Source organism: Typopeltis vanoorti, chromosome 19 (assembly GCF_054136105.1).
Source record: "Typopeltis vanoorti isolate ZY-2024b chromosome 19, IOZ_Tvanoo_1.0, whole genome shotgun sequence".
Classification (NCBI taxonomy): domain Eukaryota; kingdom Metazoa; phylum Arthropoda; class Arachnida; order Uropygi; family Thelyphonidae; genus Typopeltis; species Typopeltis vanoorti.
Genome location: NC_143567.1, coordinates 111687760 through 111709335, shown reverse-complemented (window position 1 = coordinate 111709335; position 21576 = coordinate 111687760). Strand labels below are relative to the sequence as shown.

General features: G+C 36.9%; 1 protein-coding gene across 1 annotated transcript in view; it reads right to left on the bottom strand.

Annotated features, from left to right (window-relative positions):
• LOC150096445 (tRNA (uracil-5-)-methyltransferase homolog B-like) overlaps positions 1 to 21576 on the bottom strand; it is a 261744-nt gene that overhangs the window by 25780 nt on the left and 214388 nt on the right. Inside the window, exon 9 of the mRNA XM_090409068.1 lies at positions 15527 to 15741. Coding sequence (XP_090265194.1) covers positions 15527 to 15741 — 215 coding nt within the window. The remainder of the gene's footprint in view (positions 1 to 15526; positions 15742 to 21576) is intronic.

Genomic DNA, 21576 nt, shown 5'->3' with positions numbered 1-21576 from the left:
GATGATCATTCACTGCGAAGTTATTTGATCAAGGTGGCTGTCAACAAATTTATTATTATTATTATTATTGTTCCGGGAAACTCCAAGGAGTCGACAGACTCATCGAGGGAGGCCCTGACATCATGTCTGGAACAACTATTCAACATTCACACAGTATCTATCATATCTTGCCTTGAACTCATTCACGGTCGTAGCACCCACAACAGACTCTGGAAGCTTATTCCACTCGTTCACCACTCTCCAAGTAAAAAACCAACTCTAACACCCTTGTCAACCACGCTCTTGCCCAACTTCCATGCATGGTCCCCAGTCCTCCCACCACCAGTCATATTTTCAAAAATATCTTCTGGATCAATCTTATAAAAACCCTTCAGTAATTTGAATGTCTCAATCATATCACCCCTCCTTCGCCTATCGTCCAATTTCTGCAACCCACAAATCCTCAACCTGTTCTCATAAGGTTCATTCCACAGTCTTGCTATCATCTTGGTCACTCGTCTCTGGACCCTCTTCACTTACTCCCCATCACGAAGAAACCCTGGTGCCCATAACTGGGCACAGAAGTCAGGATGGGGTCTTATCAAGGCTCGATACAGAGGAACAACAACTTGTTTGTCTCTGCATGTTAAAGTATTTTTCATAAGCCAAGTGATTTGGTGAGCTGTTTTAGTCACTTTTGCAATGTGCCCCCTAAACTTCAACTCCCTATCCACCAGCACTCCCAAATCCCTGGCCTCATCAATCTCCTGGAGTACGGTACCACCAATGTGATATACTGCTGCTGTTCTTTTCACCCCAAAGTGCATAACCGTACACTTTGCCCCATTAAACTGACATCCATTTTTCCTAGCCCAGTCCTCCAAACTATCCAAATCATCCTGTAAAATTTTGACATCCTTGCACTCACAATTGCTCTACCCAACTTTGCATCATCAGCAAACAAGTGAACATTTCCTCTCAAATCCTTTCCAATATCATTGATGAACAAATTGAAAAGCAGTGGTCCGAGAACGGAGCCCTGCGGCACTCCACTAGTCACAAGCCATCTTTTAGATGCACTCCTGAATAAACCACTCTCTGGTATCTCTCCTTCAACCACCCTCTTATCCAGTTCACCAGCCCTATATCTATCCCCATCTGCTCCAGTTTACTGATTAGGGTTCCATGTGATATCCTATCAAAGGCCTTGGCAAGGTCCATTAGTATCACTAAACCCATTACCCTTATCCAGTTCAGCTGTCACTGTGTTATAAAACGTGAGCAAGTTACTGAGGCATGATCTACCATTCACAAAACCATGTTGTCCCCCATACAATATCCCATTTTCATCTATCCAATCCTGTATTCTTTTCTTGACTAATTTCTCTAAGACCTTGACAATGATTCCTGATATGCTAATCAATCGGTAATTTACAACAGCAGTCTTGGAACCACCTTTATGCAGTGGAACTATTTTTCCCTCCTTCCACCCGCTCGGGACTAACCCAGACCCGAGACTCAAATTAAACAAAATAGTCAAGGATACTGACAATTCTTTAGCTGCTTCTCGTACTACACGAGCTGGTATACCATCCAATCCCACAAATGTATTGACATTGAGGTTATGCAATGGACTACTCACCTCCACTTCATTCACCACAATTCCCATATAATCTACTGGATTATTCGTTTCTGCAATGTCACCACCTGGATGATATATTCTTGCAAAGTGCTCACTCAGTAACTCAGCTATATCAACTGATTCAGTTAACTCCCTACCATCAGCATTCTTTAAAATCATTCTGCCATGTACATTTTTCCTTTTACTTGCTACATATCTAAAAAACTGTTTAGGATTCTCTTTAGCCTGCATGGCCAATATTCTTTCGTAATCCTTTTTTGCTTTTCTTACCACACTCGTCACCCTTCTGGCCTGTGCTTTATACCATTCATGTGCCTGCCGGTCACCTTTCTCCTTAAATTCCCTCCATAGTTGTTTCTTTTTTTGCAGCTCAAGCTTAATGGTGTTATTCATCCATTTAACCCCTACTTGATTTATTATTCGGACTCTAGGTATACAAGGGTTTAAGGCAGTTTTATTTCTACCTCTCTGGAAATAAAGTTTCTGGATCTGAAATCCTTAATTCAAACACTACAGCATTCCCTTTTAAAAATCACAAAAACACTTGCAAATTTAGTTGCCAGTTTTCTCTATAAACCAATCATCTTCACTTTATTCTATCTTTTAATCTCCTTTAAATTCAAAACTTTATTTTTTTCTATATGAAAGACTACAAAAAAAAAACAACAGATAATCATAAAAAACTCAACCTTTTATATCTTCTTTTCCCCTAGTAGTTGTCCAGTCATCATTATCATTACATAACAATTGACAGCATTTAAACATTTTTCTTTCTATAAAAAAGACTTCCTAAATATCCACTATCAATTCCAAAAATCCTTTCACTTTACTCAAGTAGTTCACACTCCATGCATGCTCCACTGCATGTCATACTTCCCGTTTTCTTTTCAGTCATGAAACAAGAAAAATGAGCTGCCATTATGTGTTATCATTATAGCACTTGAAAACAATAAATCTCACACACTTCAAGCAAACAAGTAACTTTTTCATATCAAATTAATACATTTAAATTAAAATTTCCAATAAACAAATGTTTATAATAAATCAATGCATTCACTTAGTTTTATTTACCTTACATGTATGTAACAGCATGCATGACATATAACAATCTATTATTTATGATTATTAATTAACTTAAGGAATTCACAACATACACTAGAATATAAATTAAATTAAACTTTAATATATATTTCCAATATTTTGGCAACGTCATGTTGCCATCTTCAAAGGAACTTAAAATAAAGACATATGCATGCAGGCACTACACACAGTAAATGAGGACGAAGTGAGGAAGCTATTGTTTCTCCTAAAAGTCCTGATGGTACCCCCCCAGCAGGCTATGTAGGTATTCTTGGCCATTAGGCTGAAGGTCTCCTGATGTATGTCTCTCAAATTTGGGGCAGTCTCATGCAACCAAATTTGTTGAGGTTTGGCATGTTTCTTAGGGCTGAGGTTGATTCCATGAAAAGTCTTTCAATTTGAACTTGCTACAGTGTATTATTGTGGCTTTCTTCCACTGTATTCTGTGGCGTGTATCCAGAGCATGGTCTGCAAGACCAGAGTAGCTATACTGGTGAAACCGGATGTAGTCCTTGTGGTATTCTTCAGCCTCATGGCCAAGAATACCTACATAGCCTGCTGGGGGGGGGGGGGCACCATCAGGACTTTTAGGAGAAACAGTAGCTTCCTCACTTCATCCTCATTTACTGTGTGTAGTGCCTGCATGCATATGTCTTTATTTTAAGTTCCATTGAAGATGGCAACATGACATTTCCAAAATATTGGAAATATATATGAAAGTTTAATTTAATTTATATTCTAGTGTATGTTGTGAATTCCTTAAGTTAATTAGTAATCATAAATAATAGATTGTTATATGTCATGCATGCTGTTACATACATGTAAGGTAAATAAAACTAAGTGAATGCATTGATTTATTATATATACACCAGGTTGGTCTTTAGTGGAGCAGATAAGGGATGCCAATTTTCTATATGGTCTGTAACAAGAGGTCAAGTCATGTTTTTTTAAGATTTTGGTAATTTTTTCTGAGGTGCCTCAGATGTAGGGAATGATGATGGAATTAGAGTAATCCTTGTTGTGAAGTGGGGAGAGGGTTGTGGTTTACTGGTTTCAATATTTTTTGGATTTTTTTTTTTTGGGGGGGGGGAGGGGGTAGCCATTGGCTGAGAAAGTGTTGAGGATGTGATTTAGTTCAGTGGTTAGGGCATTGTCATTTGAACAGATTAGTTTAGCCCTGTTGTATAGTGTTTTAATAACTCCATATTGTTGTGGGGGGGGAGACTGTTGGTGACTGTATCTGCCTGTATGGGTGGGTTTTCTATAAACTGAGAAAACCAAGGTTCCATCAGGCTGGTGGGCAACTAGTGTGTCTAGGAAAGGGAGGCTGTTGTTTTCCTCTTTTTCTAGGATGAACTTGATTCTGGGGTGTTGGTTGTTTAAGTGTGTTAAGAAGGAGAGGAGTGTATCAGAGCCATGTGGCCAAATAGCGAATCCATCATCAACATAGTAGCAAAGCCATATGGTTGGTTTTTGTGGGGCAGAGTTTCAAAAGTCTCCATAAAGAAGTTGGCCAAGGGTGGGAAGAGAGGTGAACCCATGTCTGTCCCCTCTATTTGTTTGTAGAATTTTCCCTGCCAAACGAAATAGCCTGAGTTCATTGTGAACTGAAATAGGACTGAGATATTGGGAGGAAATTTAGCTTGGATTAGCTCTAAGGTTTCCTTGAGTGGGATATTTTTAAGTTTGATTTGTGTATGATAACTAGCTGAATCAACCAAACTTTTGCTGTGGTAATACTGGAAACCTGTACAACATGTGTAACAGCCACAGATGCTTAGAGATGTCAGCAGGATTCACCTAATTTCATTTTTAAAATACTGCAACTGTGACAAGTTGTCCTCTCCCACATACACCATTATACAAAACAAAACATTAGCAACTTCTGAATTGTGTAAATGCATCAGAGCTAACTGCATCAACTCAAGGAAAGATCCTTTGTATAATGAACAGAAACAGCACTTTAACTGGTACTTCACCAGTAAGCAAAAAAAATGTTTGTGCTACCTTGGTATTACTGTAATCTTGGTGTTTAGGCTATACTGATTATCATGCATGATGTTTCAGGAAATTGACAATGTAGACTAAATAATAACCAAACATTTACTTATTATTTCCTATTTACTTATTATTACTAGTTGTGGTGGTGTTGGAGGTGGCGGTAGATGGCGTTGATGGAGATGATTCGTAATAGAGGTTAGGTGTAGGGACAGTTGTAGGTGTCCTCCCGCGATGAGTCTTCGGACTCCTTGGAGGTATCAGGAATAATAATAGTAATAATAATATGTTGCCCAAGATTGGCATCCTCAGGAATTAATACACTTTTTTCAACACGTGCAATTCACTTTGAAAATGTGCTATTCACTTTGGTTGGGTGTTCTTTGCCACTGGGCTAACTGTTGCAGATGAGGGTTTCCCATATGAGAAACAGTTTGATGCAAGCATCTTGTTCAGGTTGGGATAATTCAAGAGCTGCAGCTGATTCGAGTAAAAGCATCTGAAATTTAAACTTGCTTCAGCAGGATAAGATGCCCCCCCCCCCATCAGATCCTATGACAGGCATCTGGAGCATGGTCTGCGAATCCTGAGCAGCCACAGTGGTGGAAAGAGACGTTTTGGTAGTCTGATATTTTGATGTTGTTGACTGTCCTGCTGGTTTGACAATAATATGAATTTGGTGTGATGTAAACAACAGGTGCTTTTCCAGTCAATTCTATGTAAAGTGTTCAGGGTACTATCAGAAAGACTAGCTTGACCATAGTTATTATATTTAATGTCATTTTCGTCTAAAAATCCCAAGAATATGGTAGGTATATATTCTACCCACTTAACCTTTTTCCCTAAGAATTAATTATAAACAGGACCATACTTAATCCAGGATCCTAAATCTAATATAACAAAACTTTCTATGTGAAAGAATGTTTCTCTGATATTGTCTTAAATAGATTATAGCTTTGATGTAGTAAATTATTTTATTTCATTTATTTATTGTAATTTTATTTTATTTTCACTAGAGGTCAGGCCAGTAGAATAACCATTGATTCAATCATTGTCTCTTCAGCATACTGTGTGAAATGTAATTTAGCTTGTCTCTGTATATGTATGTGTGTGTGTGTGTGTACTCCAGATGATGACCTTAATATGAAGGTCGATACATCAGGAAATTAAAATAATTATTTATAACACAGTTGTAGTCTCCATAATTTGTGTAAAATGAATGCTGATCATCATGAAACACTAAAGAAAAGGAACAATAATATGAACAGTTGAAGTTGCAGAGCATTTGGTAGACCCCTAGTAAATCCAGATGCTGCAGTTGGTCTTTGAGAGTGTTTCTTTCTGTGTGGTTTGTAAGTGGTCACAAGATTATACTTTTTTAAGATCATAACTGCAACCTCTGGATTTACCTGAGATCTACAGCGTACCCTGCAGCTGCAACTATTTGTAGTATGGCCAAACCAGCAGGACAGCCAGCATCAGAATATCAGAATGCCAAAACTAAATCCATTACCAACACTACTGGATGCTCCGAATTAGATATCCATCACAGGATCTGATGGGGAAAAAAGGCACCTTACTCAACCACAGCAAATTTAAATATGGGAAGTGTTTCCTCAAATGAGCTGCAGCTCTCACAAACTATCACAGCCTGACCAAATATTGTTCAGTCAAACTGCTTTCATATGATAAACCCTCATCTGCAAACAATCAAGCCAATGACCAAGATCACCCAACTAAAGCTAACAGGTGGTGTAGTTATCGGACTATAGACCTTCCAGTATTTCTCCTGTTCTACCTCATTTACTGAAGTGTGCCTGTGTGCATGTTGATATAAATGCATCATTCTCAGAAGATGCCAATTTAACTTTGGTGATATATAGGAAATAATAAGTAAATTTTTAGTTATCGTTTAGTCTATATTATCGATTTCTTGAAATAACATCATATATGATAATCAATGTACATGCCTAAAGATTAGGTTTAATACACTCATGAGCAGTTTAATTAGAGATACCTTCCATGTTGGTGAAATGGTGCTGTGGTCGCTCTGGCAAATGGAATAGTGCCATGTGGTGTGTGATGAGGATGTCGTCAGACATTGTACTGACAGTCTGAGTAATAGTCGAGCACAGAATAGGGAAGATTCAAGATCTCAGCGAATTCGATCGCAGGCCAGATAGTCAGAGCAATGTATGGGGCACTCCATCTCCAAAGTCGTGCAGGCACTGGGCTTTTCACAGGCCACTGTGTCAAGAGTGTACCGTGAGTACATGGAATCAGGTAAAACCACAGACGGCAGGGAAAACTGCTATGGTGTACAACGTGTCGATGACAGGGGACAGTGTCAGCTAGCTTGGATGGTAAGAGAGGATAGACGGGCTACAGTGCTGCAGATCACTCGCTAATTCAATGCTGGACAACAATGAGGTGTGAGCAGCCACACCATCCAGAACCATCTCCTTGCTATGAGGTACAGAAGCCACTGGCCAACTAGGGTACCTCTGCTCACTGCATGTCACAAGGCACAACAATTAGCATGGGTGCAGGAACACTGCCATTGGACCCTCGATGCATGGAAAAAGGTCGCCTGGACTGATGAGATCGAGGTACATGTTGGCACACAACGATGGCAGGATACGAGTGTGTCATCAAGCACATGAAATGATGGATCCCTCGTGCCAGCAGGGTACAGTTCAGGCTGGTGGTGGTGGTGGTATCCTCGTAAGGGAACTGGGATGAAATGGGTCCCTTGGTACATCTACCATCGTCCCTCACCGGCGAACGATACAGGGAACTGCTGTCAGATCATGTGCACCCATTTCTGCGTCAACAGCAGATCTGTACCTACAGCAAGACAATGCACCGGCCCACCGCTCACAAATTGTGGCCAAGTGGGTGGATGAACATTCCACAGACCATGAGGATGCTTGGTTGGCCCCCCGAGGTCCCCTGACTCAATCCTATTGAACACACCTGGGATGCTGTCGAGAGAGATATACATGCCCTGGACCCTGCTCTGACCAATCTCTGTGCATTGTGGGAGGCTGTGCAGCAGTAATAGATCAGTTTGGCTCCCCAATGCTTCCGGTGCCTGGAGTCCATGCCATGTCGCAGCGCCGTCATCATCAAGGCGAAAGAAAGGGGGCTACCCACTACTAGGCAGGTATCTCTAATTCAACTGCTCATGAGTGTATAATCAATGGAGATTCAATAACACATAAGGTCCACAAGTTTGGTAAGTTAAAATTGAAACTACCAAAACAACTAAATAGGCTGGCTTTCCTAAAACATTGTTTTAGGAAAGCAATTACATCTTCTGATGAAATGTCAGATCCAAAACTCTCGACTCACATGTCCTCCTATACATAAAAGAAAATGTCTGAGATAGCTGTCTCTCAAGAAATTCATTTTCCTTATACCATCATAATTAAAATTACCCATAATAATCACCCTTTCTATATTTACTAACTGAAGTTGCTTATACATTTCTTCATCACCACCTATCTCTTCCTGTCAACCTCCACCTCACAGCCACTATTTTCCTCTCTCGTTTCTACTTTATGTGAACATAATTACCCTGCTATCAACAGCAGCACTCCCTCTCCCTTTTTGTCCTTTCTATCCTTGTGAAAAACACCGTACCCTTCCATTTTTATTCCCATTAGGATATCATCTTCATTCAACCATGTTTCACTTATTCCATCCCTGGTTTTCATGGTGATCAGGATATGTTGGAAAGGTTCCAGAAAAGACTGACTAGGGTCATAACTGGATGTGAGGAGAGATTGAGGGAATGCGGTTTGCAAAGCCTTGTGAGGAGAAAGAAAGGAGATATGATTGAGACATTTAAGTTAATAAAGGGTTGTTACCAGGTAATGTGGAAGAAGTTTTTTGTAGAATGGGGGAAGGGGATAGAACAAGATGACATATCTGGATGTTATATAAGGGTGTGATCAGAGGCATAACGAGTAGGTTCTTTGCATGGAGAGTGGTTGTCAGCAGAATGCTGTGCCTGATACTGTGGTGAATGCAGATAAAGTGAATGAGTTTAAATCATGGTTTCATGGGCTTTGTGTGTAACAGTGTTTGCCTCCTGCAATGAGTCTTTGGAGATCTGGTGTTAATAATAATAATGTAGGATAATACAAAGTAATTCCCAATTGTGTAAAATTACAACACCACTTTCATCTGAAAACATTGCTATGCATTTAGAAGCACAAGAGTTTCACCCTACTACAGGAACAAATTAGTGCTTTTATAGACTTTTCATCTAAAACTGATCAGCCAGTCTGATGAGGTGGTGACAGGGTTTTTGACATTTTGATAGGATCAAATGCTCTTTCAGTCCACAAAGGCTAAAGAGAGAGGTTTATTATATTCATTTGTGTTTTCTATAATTTGCCTACAATTATGATTATGATCAATGGGTGCTGTAACGATGTCTAAACCGAATCAGCTCCTCTGATTGCAATATACTCAAGCCGTTGCATTATTCTGTTATTACTTTTTTGTAAATTTTGCACACTGCTGCTAATAAACTAATGGATCAGTAATTTTTAATATTCTCCTATTCACCCTTTCTATAAATAAGTATTATTAATATATTGTTCCATGTTTCTGGGATATTTTTCTGTTTTAAAAATATGAAGAGTCTTGCCAAATAGTCAGCCACTGCCTTTCTTCCAAATTTCAATCATTCCACTTGAATCCAATTTTCTCCTGGAGTTCTTCCATGCTTGAAGCTTATTGTCTCTAAATTTCTTTATCACTGTAAAGTTCTTCCTAATATGCTTTAATTCTGTTTATTATTCCATTTCTCTCTCTCTTATTTTTTTGTTATTCTTTTCCACCAGAGTAACAACTTTTTTTCCCTATTGCCAAAGCTCTTCTCAAAATTTTCATATTTTTATTATTTTCAATGGTTTCTTTACTTTTGTAGTATTAAAGAACTGGATTTCATGTGTTGTTCTTTTTCTGATAATTTTGCATATTTCAAAGACCAGTCAACTTATTGCCAACTAAACTCTGACTCCACAACAAACAGATCACAACCATCAATAATCTTTTAAAAAATGTCACATTCTGGGAAGAGGTGACCAACAAACTAAAAAAAAAAAAAATCAGCTACTGCCTTTTTATTCCCGTATATAGGGAGTAGGTGAAGCCGTTTAGCCCTATCTGACTTTTGGAGACTGAGTGGGCAGTTCAATCTCCACTGGCAGCCAACCAGAGATAGCTGGCCAAAGGCTATCACTAATTAAGCGACACGCAGTGAAGAGAGACGGCTCAACAAGTGCCACCATCTCATGGTCCCTAACTCTAACACAATATACTTAATGTTTGAAATAATGTGGGTTCTACGGTCGATTTTCCTGAGTTTATGGGATGAAAAAAACCGCTTTCCCGCACCAGAGCTCAACTAACTCGGGAACCGGTCAAAAAAAGGCTTAGAAAAATTTCCTCTGGTCGACAACTAGATTTGAAACAAAGTCTCCCTTCGTGCATTCAAGCGCGGTGGTGTGCAAACGCCACATCCACCGAGCTACACAAGCTCTCCACCAACAAACTAAAACATTCTAATTCCCCCCTCCCAATATATGAACTTCCAAAAATCCATAAAGAGGAAGTACCTTGTAGACAGTACAGACTTGGCCACCTACAATCTAGCCAAATATTTAAAAGTGCTCTCTCCCATATGACTGGCAACACCTCTTCACATTATGAAAGTGGCCAAGTTTTTTTTTAATAAGTCCAATATACAAGAACTCCTCCCCCACCCAAGACTGGCCATCAGGTCTGTCTTTCTTAAAGATACTTTAGCTTAATTCAAGCAGAATTTCTTCTCAATATTGAACCCTGTTTTCATTCACCATGAACTCAGGCTATTATGTTTGGTAAGGAAAATTCTACAAACAAATAGAGGACACAGTCATCGGATTCTCTTTGCTCCTCAGTTGACAAACTTCTTTATAGAGACATCTTAAATTCTGCCCCACTCAAACATACTATGCTATGTAGACAATGTGTTCATAGCATAGCCAAATAGTATGTTTGAGTGGGGCAGAATTGCCCCACATCCAAGCAGCCAACATCCAAGGATCCAATTCACAAGAAACAGAAAGTAACAACAGTTTGTCCTTCCTAGACAACTTTAGTTAAAAGATAACCAGATGGATCTATGGCCTTCATTGTCTACAGAACACCTTCCTCCCCCCTACACACACACAGATAAATAAATTCATCAACAGTCATAACACCTCAAACAATACAGCACTATAAAAATCCCAGTCCACAGGGCAAAATTAATCTGTTCTGATATCACTGCACTCACCGGAGAACTCAACCATATACAAAATACCATTTTTAGCCAATGGCTACCTTCCCAACAGATAAACAGAATCCTAACATTCCATAGCCCCTCCCCTCCAACCTAGATTACAGCAAATCCCTCATCATTTCTCATATTTGTGGCCTCTCTGAAAAGTAGTGAAGATCATAAAAAAAGCGCAATCTTGTGACCACTTAAAAACTACACAGGAAGTTAGCATCCTTTATCACAGACCAACTACAACCTCAGGATTGACCTGGGGTCTACAAGGTACCCTGTAGAGACTACTCACACTATGGCCAAACTGGCATGAAACCCAAGATTAGAATATCAATACCAAAACAACATCAATTTTCACCACTATGGCTGTTCAGGATTTGCAGACCAGTCTCTCAGTTGACAAATTGAGTACCCATCACAGGATCAAATGGAAAAAAAGCCACTTTACTCCACCTTAGCAAGTTTGAATTGGAGAGGTTTTTCTTCAAATCAGCTGGGGCTCTCGCAAACTATCCCAACCTGAACAAATATGGTTGCATCAAACTGCCTCTCATATGACAGACCCTCATCTACAGACAATCAGCCCAACAACCTAAATCATCCAACCAAAGCCAATAAGTGGCATAGTAATAGGCCTTCCTGTATTTCTCCTGTTCCATATCATGTACTGAAGTGTGCCTGCATGCACATGTTGATCCAAGTCAGTTGATCCAAGTGAGCTATGGAAATTTTGACAAAGGGCTCACATTGTCGAGCAAAAAAAAAGCTGTATTTCACACAAAAACTTTTATTAATACAGTTTGTGTACAAATGCCAATCAAAAAGTATGAAGGGACAACCTGTAAAGGCTATCATTTTTAAACCAATATTTCATGATATTGGTTTAAAAATGAAATATTTAAACCAATATCATTATCTAAACATGAAATATTTGCACACAATCATCTGTGTTAATTTATCTTACATAAGAAAAACATTTTCTTACTATCAAAATATAATAAGAATAAAATCTTTTATAATCGCACATATGAAATAGTTCGTATCTTTTATAAACAAAATAAATTTCTTGGAAGTTTATTTTGCACTTAGACTATAATAAATTTAGTTTAATCCTTTATCCAAGGGTAAGCAAACAAAGTTTGAGCCTGAAAATATATTCAGGACTGAGGTAAGGTGGTACAACACTAGGCAACTCACAGCAAAGGTGGACCAAGATCTCATCACTCCTTGTCTCAGTATCTCCCAAAATGCAAAGCACATCTTCTTGTGGACATGTATACTGCTATGCATTAAGGGAAGGGCCACTACCCAGACCGGTTTCGACCTTTATTGAGGTCTCGTCAGTGGGAGGCAGAACCAAACATGGAGATACTAAGGCAGAAGTGATAGGAGAGGTCATATTTACCTAAGCTGAGTTTCTGTTTACCGCAGAGACAGCTAAGCCTTGCCGAGCATGATGACCTGTGAACGGCGAGCACGTGTCTTCGTCACCCGAGATATATCCAGTCTGGACCATTCAGTGGGGTAATGCAGACCAAGCAGAATGAAAAGTGGACCTGGAGGTGATGTTATATCATGATATGTATGATGTTCTAATGGTTCCCCAGAAATTGGTAAAGTAGAAACTTTAATCTGTTTAGTGAATGTATAAAGGAAGAAAGACTGTAAATTTTAGTTGGACATTAAGTTTAGAAGGTTGTGATTTTATGCAAGGACTTGACAGATATATTTTAAGAGGACAGTGTAACTCTGAGACATGAATGAAGAAATTAGGGTAAAATTAATGTCTATGAATGAATAACCTTTAGTATTGTGGAGTTTTAGCTTATGATTTACCTTTGATAGAATGTTTTAACTGATACTTATATATGCTGAGACAGAGTAAGAAGGGTTAGATAATTATGTTTTTCATTGAAATTAATATTGAAGCTAACATTTGCCAAAATTTGTTCATGATATGTAATCTGACTAGAGTGTAATTAAATGTTTTCGTTAAATTCAATAGTTGACTTGCCTGATTTCATTTTCTATTGCACCGCTCATAAATAATCAAACCACGGCGGGAGGTAATTTATAAGGGAGGCTATGACTGCAAACTAAGAGATAGATGAGATTTGAATTATTTTATATAGTTTAAGAAATTAGGGATAGTGTGCTATGCTAAGTTCTGGTTCTTTGATTTTTCATTGTTCAAAAATCTAGGATTCAGAGTGGAGCAGTATAATTTAAATTTTCCCTGAATCCGAAGAGAGCACCAGCACTGAAACAAAGGAACTGCCATTGTCCATCTCTTTGTCTTTTACCCATGTGCAATAACCTTAAAGTTGTTAACGGCCCAAAGCAAATGTGGAGACTGCATAAATTAAAGAGTTAATGAGGTTTAATTAAGGTTATAACAGAAAGTGATGAATTAAGGAATTATTAACGATATAGACACGAAATAAACATTATAAGCAAAGTAAGAAGAAATATAAGGAGGTAATGATGTAACAATAGCATTAACAGTGGTTGTGTCAAGAGAGTAGCCAATAGTTTGGAAGAGAGCAAAGAAACTTGTCAATGACACAACTGAAGAAAATGGGAGAGGGTCTCCTTGGCATACATTCCTGAGTGCTGGAATGGATATTGATTTGGAGTCAAGGTGATAGTAAGGAGATTTGCAGAGTAAATCAATAATGTGTAGGTGAGGTAAGCTTCTGGAAATCCTGCAATAGACAGAGCTTGAAGGACAGTTTGAAGGGAGACATTGTCAAAGGACTTTTGGAAGTCAGGGATGCCATAAAGAGAAGTCAAAGTTGGCATCAGGATTCAGAGAGAAAAGAATGAAGATATTCTCAGCATAACCATATGTAGGGATGATGGCTCACTGTCTAAACTCATGTTGGATTTATGATTGAAGAGGTTTATCTAACACTTTATGAAAGAGATGTAAGAGAACAGGAGCAACTCTTGTTCTCTTACAGAAGGGTACAGATGCATCTTCTTTCTTTGGAATGAACACTGTTCTTGACTGGCAAAGATACTATAGTAGACATTTGATAAACAGAAGTAGATCAATTAAATCTTACTAGATAGGCAGAGGAATCCTCACAAAATTCTGCAGCAATAAAGCCACCTGGTCTCACAGTGGATGAAGTAAAGTAACTGAGGAAAAGATAATGACTATTTCAAAGGTGTGTGACTCATGTCACACACCTTTGAATGTCAGAAACCTTGGAGAGATAGACATTTATTTATTATTATTATTATCATTTAATTTTATTTATTTATTTATTTATTTATTTTTGTGGAGTATATTTAGGGTGTTGGCTGTTTAAAGGAGGGGTAAGGAGGGAACTCACTGTCATCTCTTTTGTTTGTATATTTTTTTTTTCCTATATGTGAAATAAGTATAAACTGTAAATCTGAATAATTAAAATACGTCTGGATGAAATGGGACTTCATCAAATCAAGGTTCACTGCTAGTAGTACATTATTAAATAGGGATGTAATATCAAAGCTAATCAAAATGCTAGGATTTTTAAGGATATGATTTTTTAAATAGTTTTAAAACAACCAGCTTTATGGTGTTGTGGCAACAGCAGCATCTGAGGAAAAAGAGGAGGCAGCACAGATGAGCTGAAGTTATACTTGCTGGCTTTTCCAAGGGATCAGAAGGCATGACTAATTCGTACAGAAGGCAAGTTTTCTGCAATTAGCCCTTTCAGTCAGATTTTGAATGCTAATGGAGAGCAGACAGGGAATTTGAATAGAGTATTTCAGTATTAAATAATTCAGAAAGATGAATCAAACTAGATATACTGGATAGTCATCCTAATGACAATGCAAAAGAGAGAGAGAGAGTTTAAATCTCTTTAGTGTAGTTGTTAAAATAAATCATATGCTGTACAAAAACATATTTGGGCAGTAAAATGACATGTGATTTGTACTGTAAAAAAGAAATAAAGATTAGGATTGCAAAGGAAAGAACAATTCTGAAGGCCATGGATAACATCTAGAAAAGTAAAGTGATCAGCTTGCAAACAAAACTAAGAATGCTAGAAACATGCATCTTTAGCAGTGTACTGTATGGATCTGAAACGTGGGTGATAAATATGGAATCAAGAAAAAGAATTTTGGCAATTGAAAGAACTTGTTATTGGAAGATTCTAAGAATAGGATGGGTACAGAAAATTACAAACGAAAAGCTCTATCAAAGTGCACTGGACAAAGAAAAGTGGAAGAAGATAGTGAAGGAGGTATCAGACACCACGGGCAGTGAGCCCATGGTTCGTGATGATGATGTACAAAAACATGTACCTGCATAATGGCTAAAACTGGATGAATCTACAACTACATACCAATCTATACTTACTTCAAGCATGGTAGTAAAGTTAAGGGGATACCAGAAAAACTGTTTAAGATTAGAGTAATGAATTTTCAGTTCATATCCTGACAAATGAGTAAACAGAATGAACAAGTTCATTTTACATTTAAAAAATTTTGGTTCCACTAACCTGCACCACAACCAACATCAAGTATAGTTGTTGATTTTTCAATTCCACTCACTCTAAGAATATTTTCACAGAGGATTTTAGCTGCTGGTGTGTTAATCTGGAAAAATGTTTCTGGAGATATGCGAAACTTCAAGCCACATAGGTCTTCAAAAATGTATGGATCTCCATAGATCAATTCAAATGGAGCTTGTAGATGAGTACACCTGGTATGAGGACTGAAGAATAATAGATTTTCAATATGTTATAAATTAGCATACTGTAAATCACTGGTGAGCTGGCCACCCAACAGCTACATGATGGCTGGTCCATAGGCAAAACTGTTGGCAGCTTCTGGCTCATTATTAGCACAACCATTTGCCAAGATACCCAGGAACAGATGTCATATGACTATTGGATGACCAGATAATGTGTGATTTGCTGAATGAATAACATGGATTTAGAAATATGATTCTACTTATTTAAGCATTTAAGCTTAATTTGCTATACATAAAGAACTATCCTCATAAGCATGGTCTTCTCTAATTAGTATATTTAGATTCAAATGAGATTATATAGGATATCTGAGAAAGATGCAAATTAAAGTACTTTATAATCAGAACTAAAAGTTTTTATAAAATCAGCATGGTATAAAAATACAAGCAAGCAAGAAAGAAAAAAATAAATGATGATGTGCTACAATTTCGAAAAAAAAAAGCACAAGGCAGAAGTAAGACTACCTAGAAGTATTTACTTTAAGTTTTGAAATGAGTGGCAGAAAGTTACTTCCATCAAAAAAAAAAAAAAAGTAGCCACCTGATCAGAGTTTTTATACTCTGAACATTACAGTGCTTAGAAGAGTCACATAAGATGACAAACTGGGAGAGAATTCCATCATAACTCAACTTCCTTTACAAACAAACATCATGCATTATCTTGAATCAGCCATAATTATTGTGCAGTAAGCAAAGAATGGAAACATAGTTGGTTTTTCCTGTCATCCAATAGTTAATAACCTATTAAGTAGTCATTGTGAATAGTTAAGTAATTTAAAATTTTAAAATGCTTGTTTGCTTGTTTTAGATTTACATCCAAACCTATGAGGTGTATTATGTCTGTAAAGTGAGTGTGTTCTTCTAGTTCTTCTAGCCAGTTTGCTTGTTTTGCAAGATGAAAAACCCTACTACCATCATATGATAGAGCAGTTAACTCAATTTTAACAAGTCAATGAACATTAACGAATATCTGATATCTTATTCAACAAACCTGGCAGGTACATTTAATTTTCACTATAATGAACCATAAGGAATGAAATATTTTGTTCCCCCACTATTCAAATATATATAAATCCCCACATGCAAGGTTGCAAAACCTATAACACAGATGTGCTGTGTGTGGGGGCAAGTGATCAGAGAGAAGAAAGGAATCTGTTAGTGTGTTTCTTGAAGAGTTGGAGATATTTGTTAGGATAAATGGTATGGGGAAGAAGATTTCAATGTACAGAAGTATATGATAACAGATAAGTGGCGATAAGATGGTGGCGAGTTCAGTGAAGCAATGTCTATGGAAATACCAAAAGAAAATGCATAATGCAAAACTAGAGCATTTATGGGAAAATGACAGAACTAGTGAGACAGCTAATTAATTTACACAAATAGTTCTCTTCTCAAGAACAATCAAGCATTCTGAGGAAGGTTTGTGTGCCATTGAGTGCATTTGGGATTCAGAAAAAGTTGCACAGAAGAAAATTAACTGTTAGAACAAAAAAAAAACTTTTTTTGAGACTGAAGAGTTGTTGGCATGTTGTGTTTATGCTAGGATAGGCTAGATGTGAAAGTCTGCTGGAGAGAAAAAACTGATCTCAGCTGGTAAGAAGAATATTATGAAAAGTGAATGCAAGTGAGGCATGATCCTTTTGGAAAATAGGGCAGGATTGTATTTTAGTAGCATTAAAATTTACTAATTATGGAGTTATGGATTCTAATCTTGAAGCTTGAGTCTTCTTAGTTACAGCAGAAGAGCTGATACAGCACATCTTCTATAGAATTGACTACAGTAAACCACTCTTTAGATTAACTAACATCAAGACTTTGAGGTTAAACAAGACAGAACATGTAAGGTGATTATGCATCACCTACACAGAGCCCTGGTAAGAACTTTCTCTCTTCAGTTCCTATGGAAACTGAATTGACAATATTTAACTTCAGCCTTGATTTCTCATAATTTATTTGTAATCTTGGCTGCATCAGTGAATTAACTTTGTTTCCATTGGTTGTATGCTTGGTGTAGGAGAATGATAAATAACAACTGGAAAAGATATGAGCTTACCTAGCATCCAAATGTGTAGTCTTATTTCCCTTGATTCTAATGTTGTCCAGAATCCAACACATGAGTATATGAAGCTGCTTTGATAGAATAATTGCTGTTATAATATTTAAGAAAGTATCAAATGTGGATATGTAGATAAGAGAAAATACGGATTGTTAAGATGTACAGAGTTCATAAATTATATATGCGTTTTTTGAAAATTATGGAGACAACTACCGTGTTTGAATAAAAACTTTAGTTTAATATAACTAAAATTTGATTTTACCGTGTTTAAATAAAATCATAAACACTACCATGTTTATTTAAACACGGTAGTTGTCGCCATAATTTTCAAGGAATGCATTCAGATCACCGTGTAAGCTTAAAAGAAAGGATAAATTATATATTTTTCATAGCATATTTCTTTTGTGTTCTTACAGATGCCGCATGCCATTCCAGATCCAAATGGATATCCTATATCCCATCTAATCCCACAGCTGTATTTACATTGAGATTCTGCCATACCTAAGAACCTCCAATTCATCCACCTTTGTTCCCACATTAGTTTCTGTCATATAGGTTAAAGCAGTAACCTTACTAGTATCTTAGCAACAGTTGCTGCATTCCGTTGGAATCTGAATGGAAACAACTGTCAGAAAAGAGCAGAAGATTCAAAAGATGACTGATCTCAAACTTTTGTAGAGAGTGACTGGATATCAGAGTATTCAACTGTTTGCTAAAGATCTAATGACAGATTTGTGGGGAGATTCTACTAGATAGAGACTTAAATTAAACAGCCTAGTCAAAGGCATTGCCAGTTCCCCGGCACATTCTTGCAAAACCTTAGCTGATATCCCATCTAACCCCATAGCTGTATTTACATTGAGATTCTGCTATACCTAAGAACCTCCAATTCATCCACCTTTGTTCTCACATTAGTTTTTGTCATATAGGTTAAAGCAGTAACCTTACTAGGATGATATACCCTTTCTTTTAGTGTTGCACGGTGATCAGCATTCATTTTAGAAATTATGGACTTAATAACATGGTTGTAAAGTCAATAATTTCTAAAATGAATGATATACCCTTGCAAAGTGGTCGCTCAGTAACTCAACTATTTTATCTACTTCTATCTCCTCATGACCATCACCACTCATTAAGGTTAATCTTCCATATTCTCAAAATCTTATTTTTCATTCCTTGCCATGCTGGTCACCTTTCTAGCCTAAGCTTTGTACTGCTCATGAGTTTACTGATCACCTTTCTCTTTATATCCCCTCCACAGCATTTTCTTCTTCTGCAGCTCATGCCTAATGATATTACTCATCTATCTAACTCTTATCTGATTAACCCTCCTTACCCTAGGTATACAATTTAATGCTGCTTCCTCTAGATGACTCTTAACTATATCCCAAGCACTACTAACATCCTTACCATAGTAGGTTCACATATACCTCTTCTTGACGGAATATTCCTGTTTTACAATCTCCCAAGTCAAGACTGCATGATCATTTTCACCAATTGGAGGCAATGTGGTCACCTTGGGTTATGGATAGCTCTTCTGATATATGACCAAGTCCAATACTCTCCCATCTCTAGTCCCCTCCATCACATGCTGCCTTAAGTAATTATCTCTTAGTAGGTGTATAAATCTATATAAATTCTATTTCCTTCCTGCTATGTGATCTTTCTTCCTTCCAGTCTATATATCTATAGTTGAAGTGCCCCATAATAATCACTCGACCTGTACTCATTGTACTAATTTGGCAATGCATGTCTTCCAGATCATCTGTGGAACTCTCTGGACTAGCAACAACCAACTGCATATTTTGTCTTAATGGCCTTAATCTCACATCAGATTGCTTCAAATGAATAAAATGAGTTCATTCTGTTCATATTATGGGAGGTAAGCCATTAAAGATTTTTGGGGCCAAATATAATATATATAGTGTTTGCACATTATTTCTTTTTGTGCTTTTAGGATTAAATATTTTAATCCACTTTTCTGCAGAAGTAAGTATCTTTTCTAATGCTTACATACTGATTATCAGACTTTAGGAAAAGTAATATCCTATAAATATATAAATGTCAAAGTGGTAAGATATTTAATTGGATATATTTGGTGTTCAATGTAGTGTGTCTATATTTACTGTTGGTTAAAATGCACATCAATTATTTGTAAAGAGATTAATGGTGTCATTAATCCACCCTGGCTTAGTATATCGTTGTGTATAACAGTCTGTATCCAGGTAAAATATAATGTCCTTGATATTGTCACAATTAAAAATCTTATTCTATTATACTTCTGTAAAATGTGGTTTACAACTTATTTCTGTCAATTTTTAATAATAAATAAATTACAGAAAATGTAGAAAATGGGTTCCAAACTTGATTACTGTTGCAAAAATGTGTCCCAACATTGCACACTTTTTTTTTTCCTGATTTAAAAAAAACAACAACATCAAATCTGAATTCATTCGAGTTCTCATAAAGTAAGATAATTAATAGCTTGTTGTAGTTATCTCTACATGATCCTCATTCTACAGGAATGATTGAAAATTGTAAAGATAACAACATAAGGATTAAATAATTGAAGTTGAATAATTTCCTCTGACTAAAGATAGAGTGACCTTTGAAAGCACAAAGATTTTAATCAGCATGGCCTACAGAGTTTGGTTTAGATCTGAAAAGTTTGGCTAAAGATAAAGTTTATAACAGAAAGAAAGAAAGAAAGATATTAGGAAAGAACTTGACATTGTCAGCATCCAGGAATGCATTAGCAGAGCTAATCTCAGGTGGTATGGTCATTTAAACAGAATGGGCGAAGAAAGATTAGCAAAACAAGTGTTCTCTGCCAGGTTGGCAGGAAAACGACCCAAGGGAAGACCAAGATATAGGTGGATTGATACGGTACAAAGTGCCTTAGACGATAGAAATACAAGATCTGATAATGTTGGCGTCTTGACAAGTAACAGACTGATTTGGAGGAAAATTGTAGATAGGAAGTTAGTAATGATGTAATTTTTTTCATGTAGTACTATCATATCCTGTACACCCCTTGAGGGTACATGGCAGGAATTTGATGATGATGAGAAAGATATGCCACTGAGACCAGGGTTATAAACATCTTTTAATATATCATACTCAAGAATGAGTCATAAGGTTTTTTTCATGTCAAAGAACTCTGACAGTAGGTTCACATTTCAGGAATTCATTACTGATGATGTTTTTTGGTGAACTATTCAGCTTAACATTGATTGATTCCTATGGAAACTATAATGAAAGTATAGCTTCAATTATCATACAAGATATGAGCACTGACCACTTTCTCCAAAGTCTTACAGAGAAGTGGTCAGAGCAATAAAATTGTAATTTATTGTTTGTTAGATCTATTAGCTGTTACTGTGGCGATTGTAGAACCACTTTATGTTCTGCCCAAAATTTAGAACAGCTTGTTTATTATTCTGTAATCTGAAGAACACAGGAAAGAATATGACAAAAGTCATATTAAAAAAAGGTAAGGAAATCCTGGATATCTTGAATAATTACTCAAAAAATAAAGCTATTAAATGAGATAACCAGTCACAAAGCTGTGAGGAAAATGTACAGGAGGAATGCAATCAGATGTAAATTATAAAAATTTTGAAGCAGGAAAAAAAAAAATCAATTTGAAAATGAACATTATACATTTTCTGGTGTATATCCTCAAGGAATTTACCAGATATTATAACAGTCTAACAGTTAAAATTTCACATGTAGTATGTAAT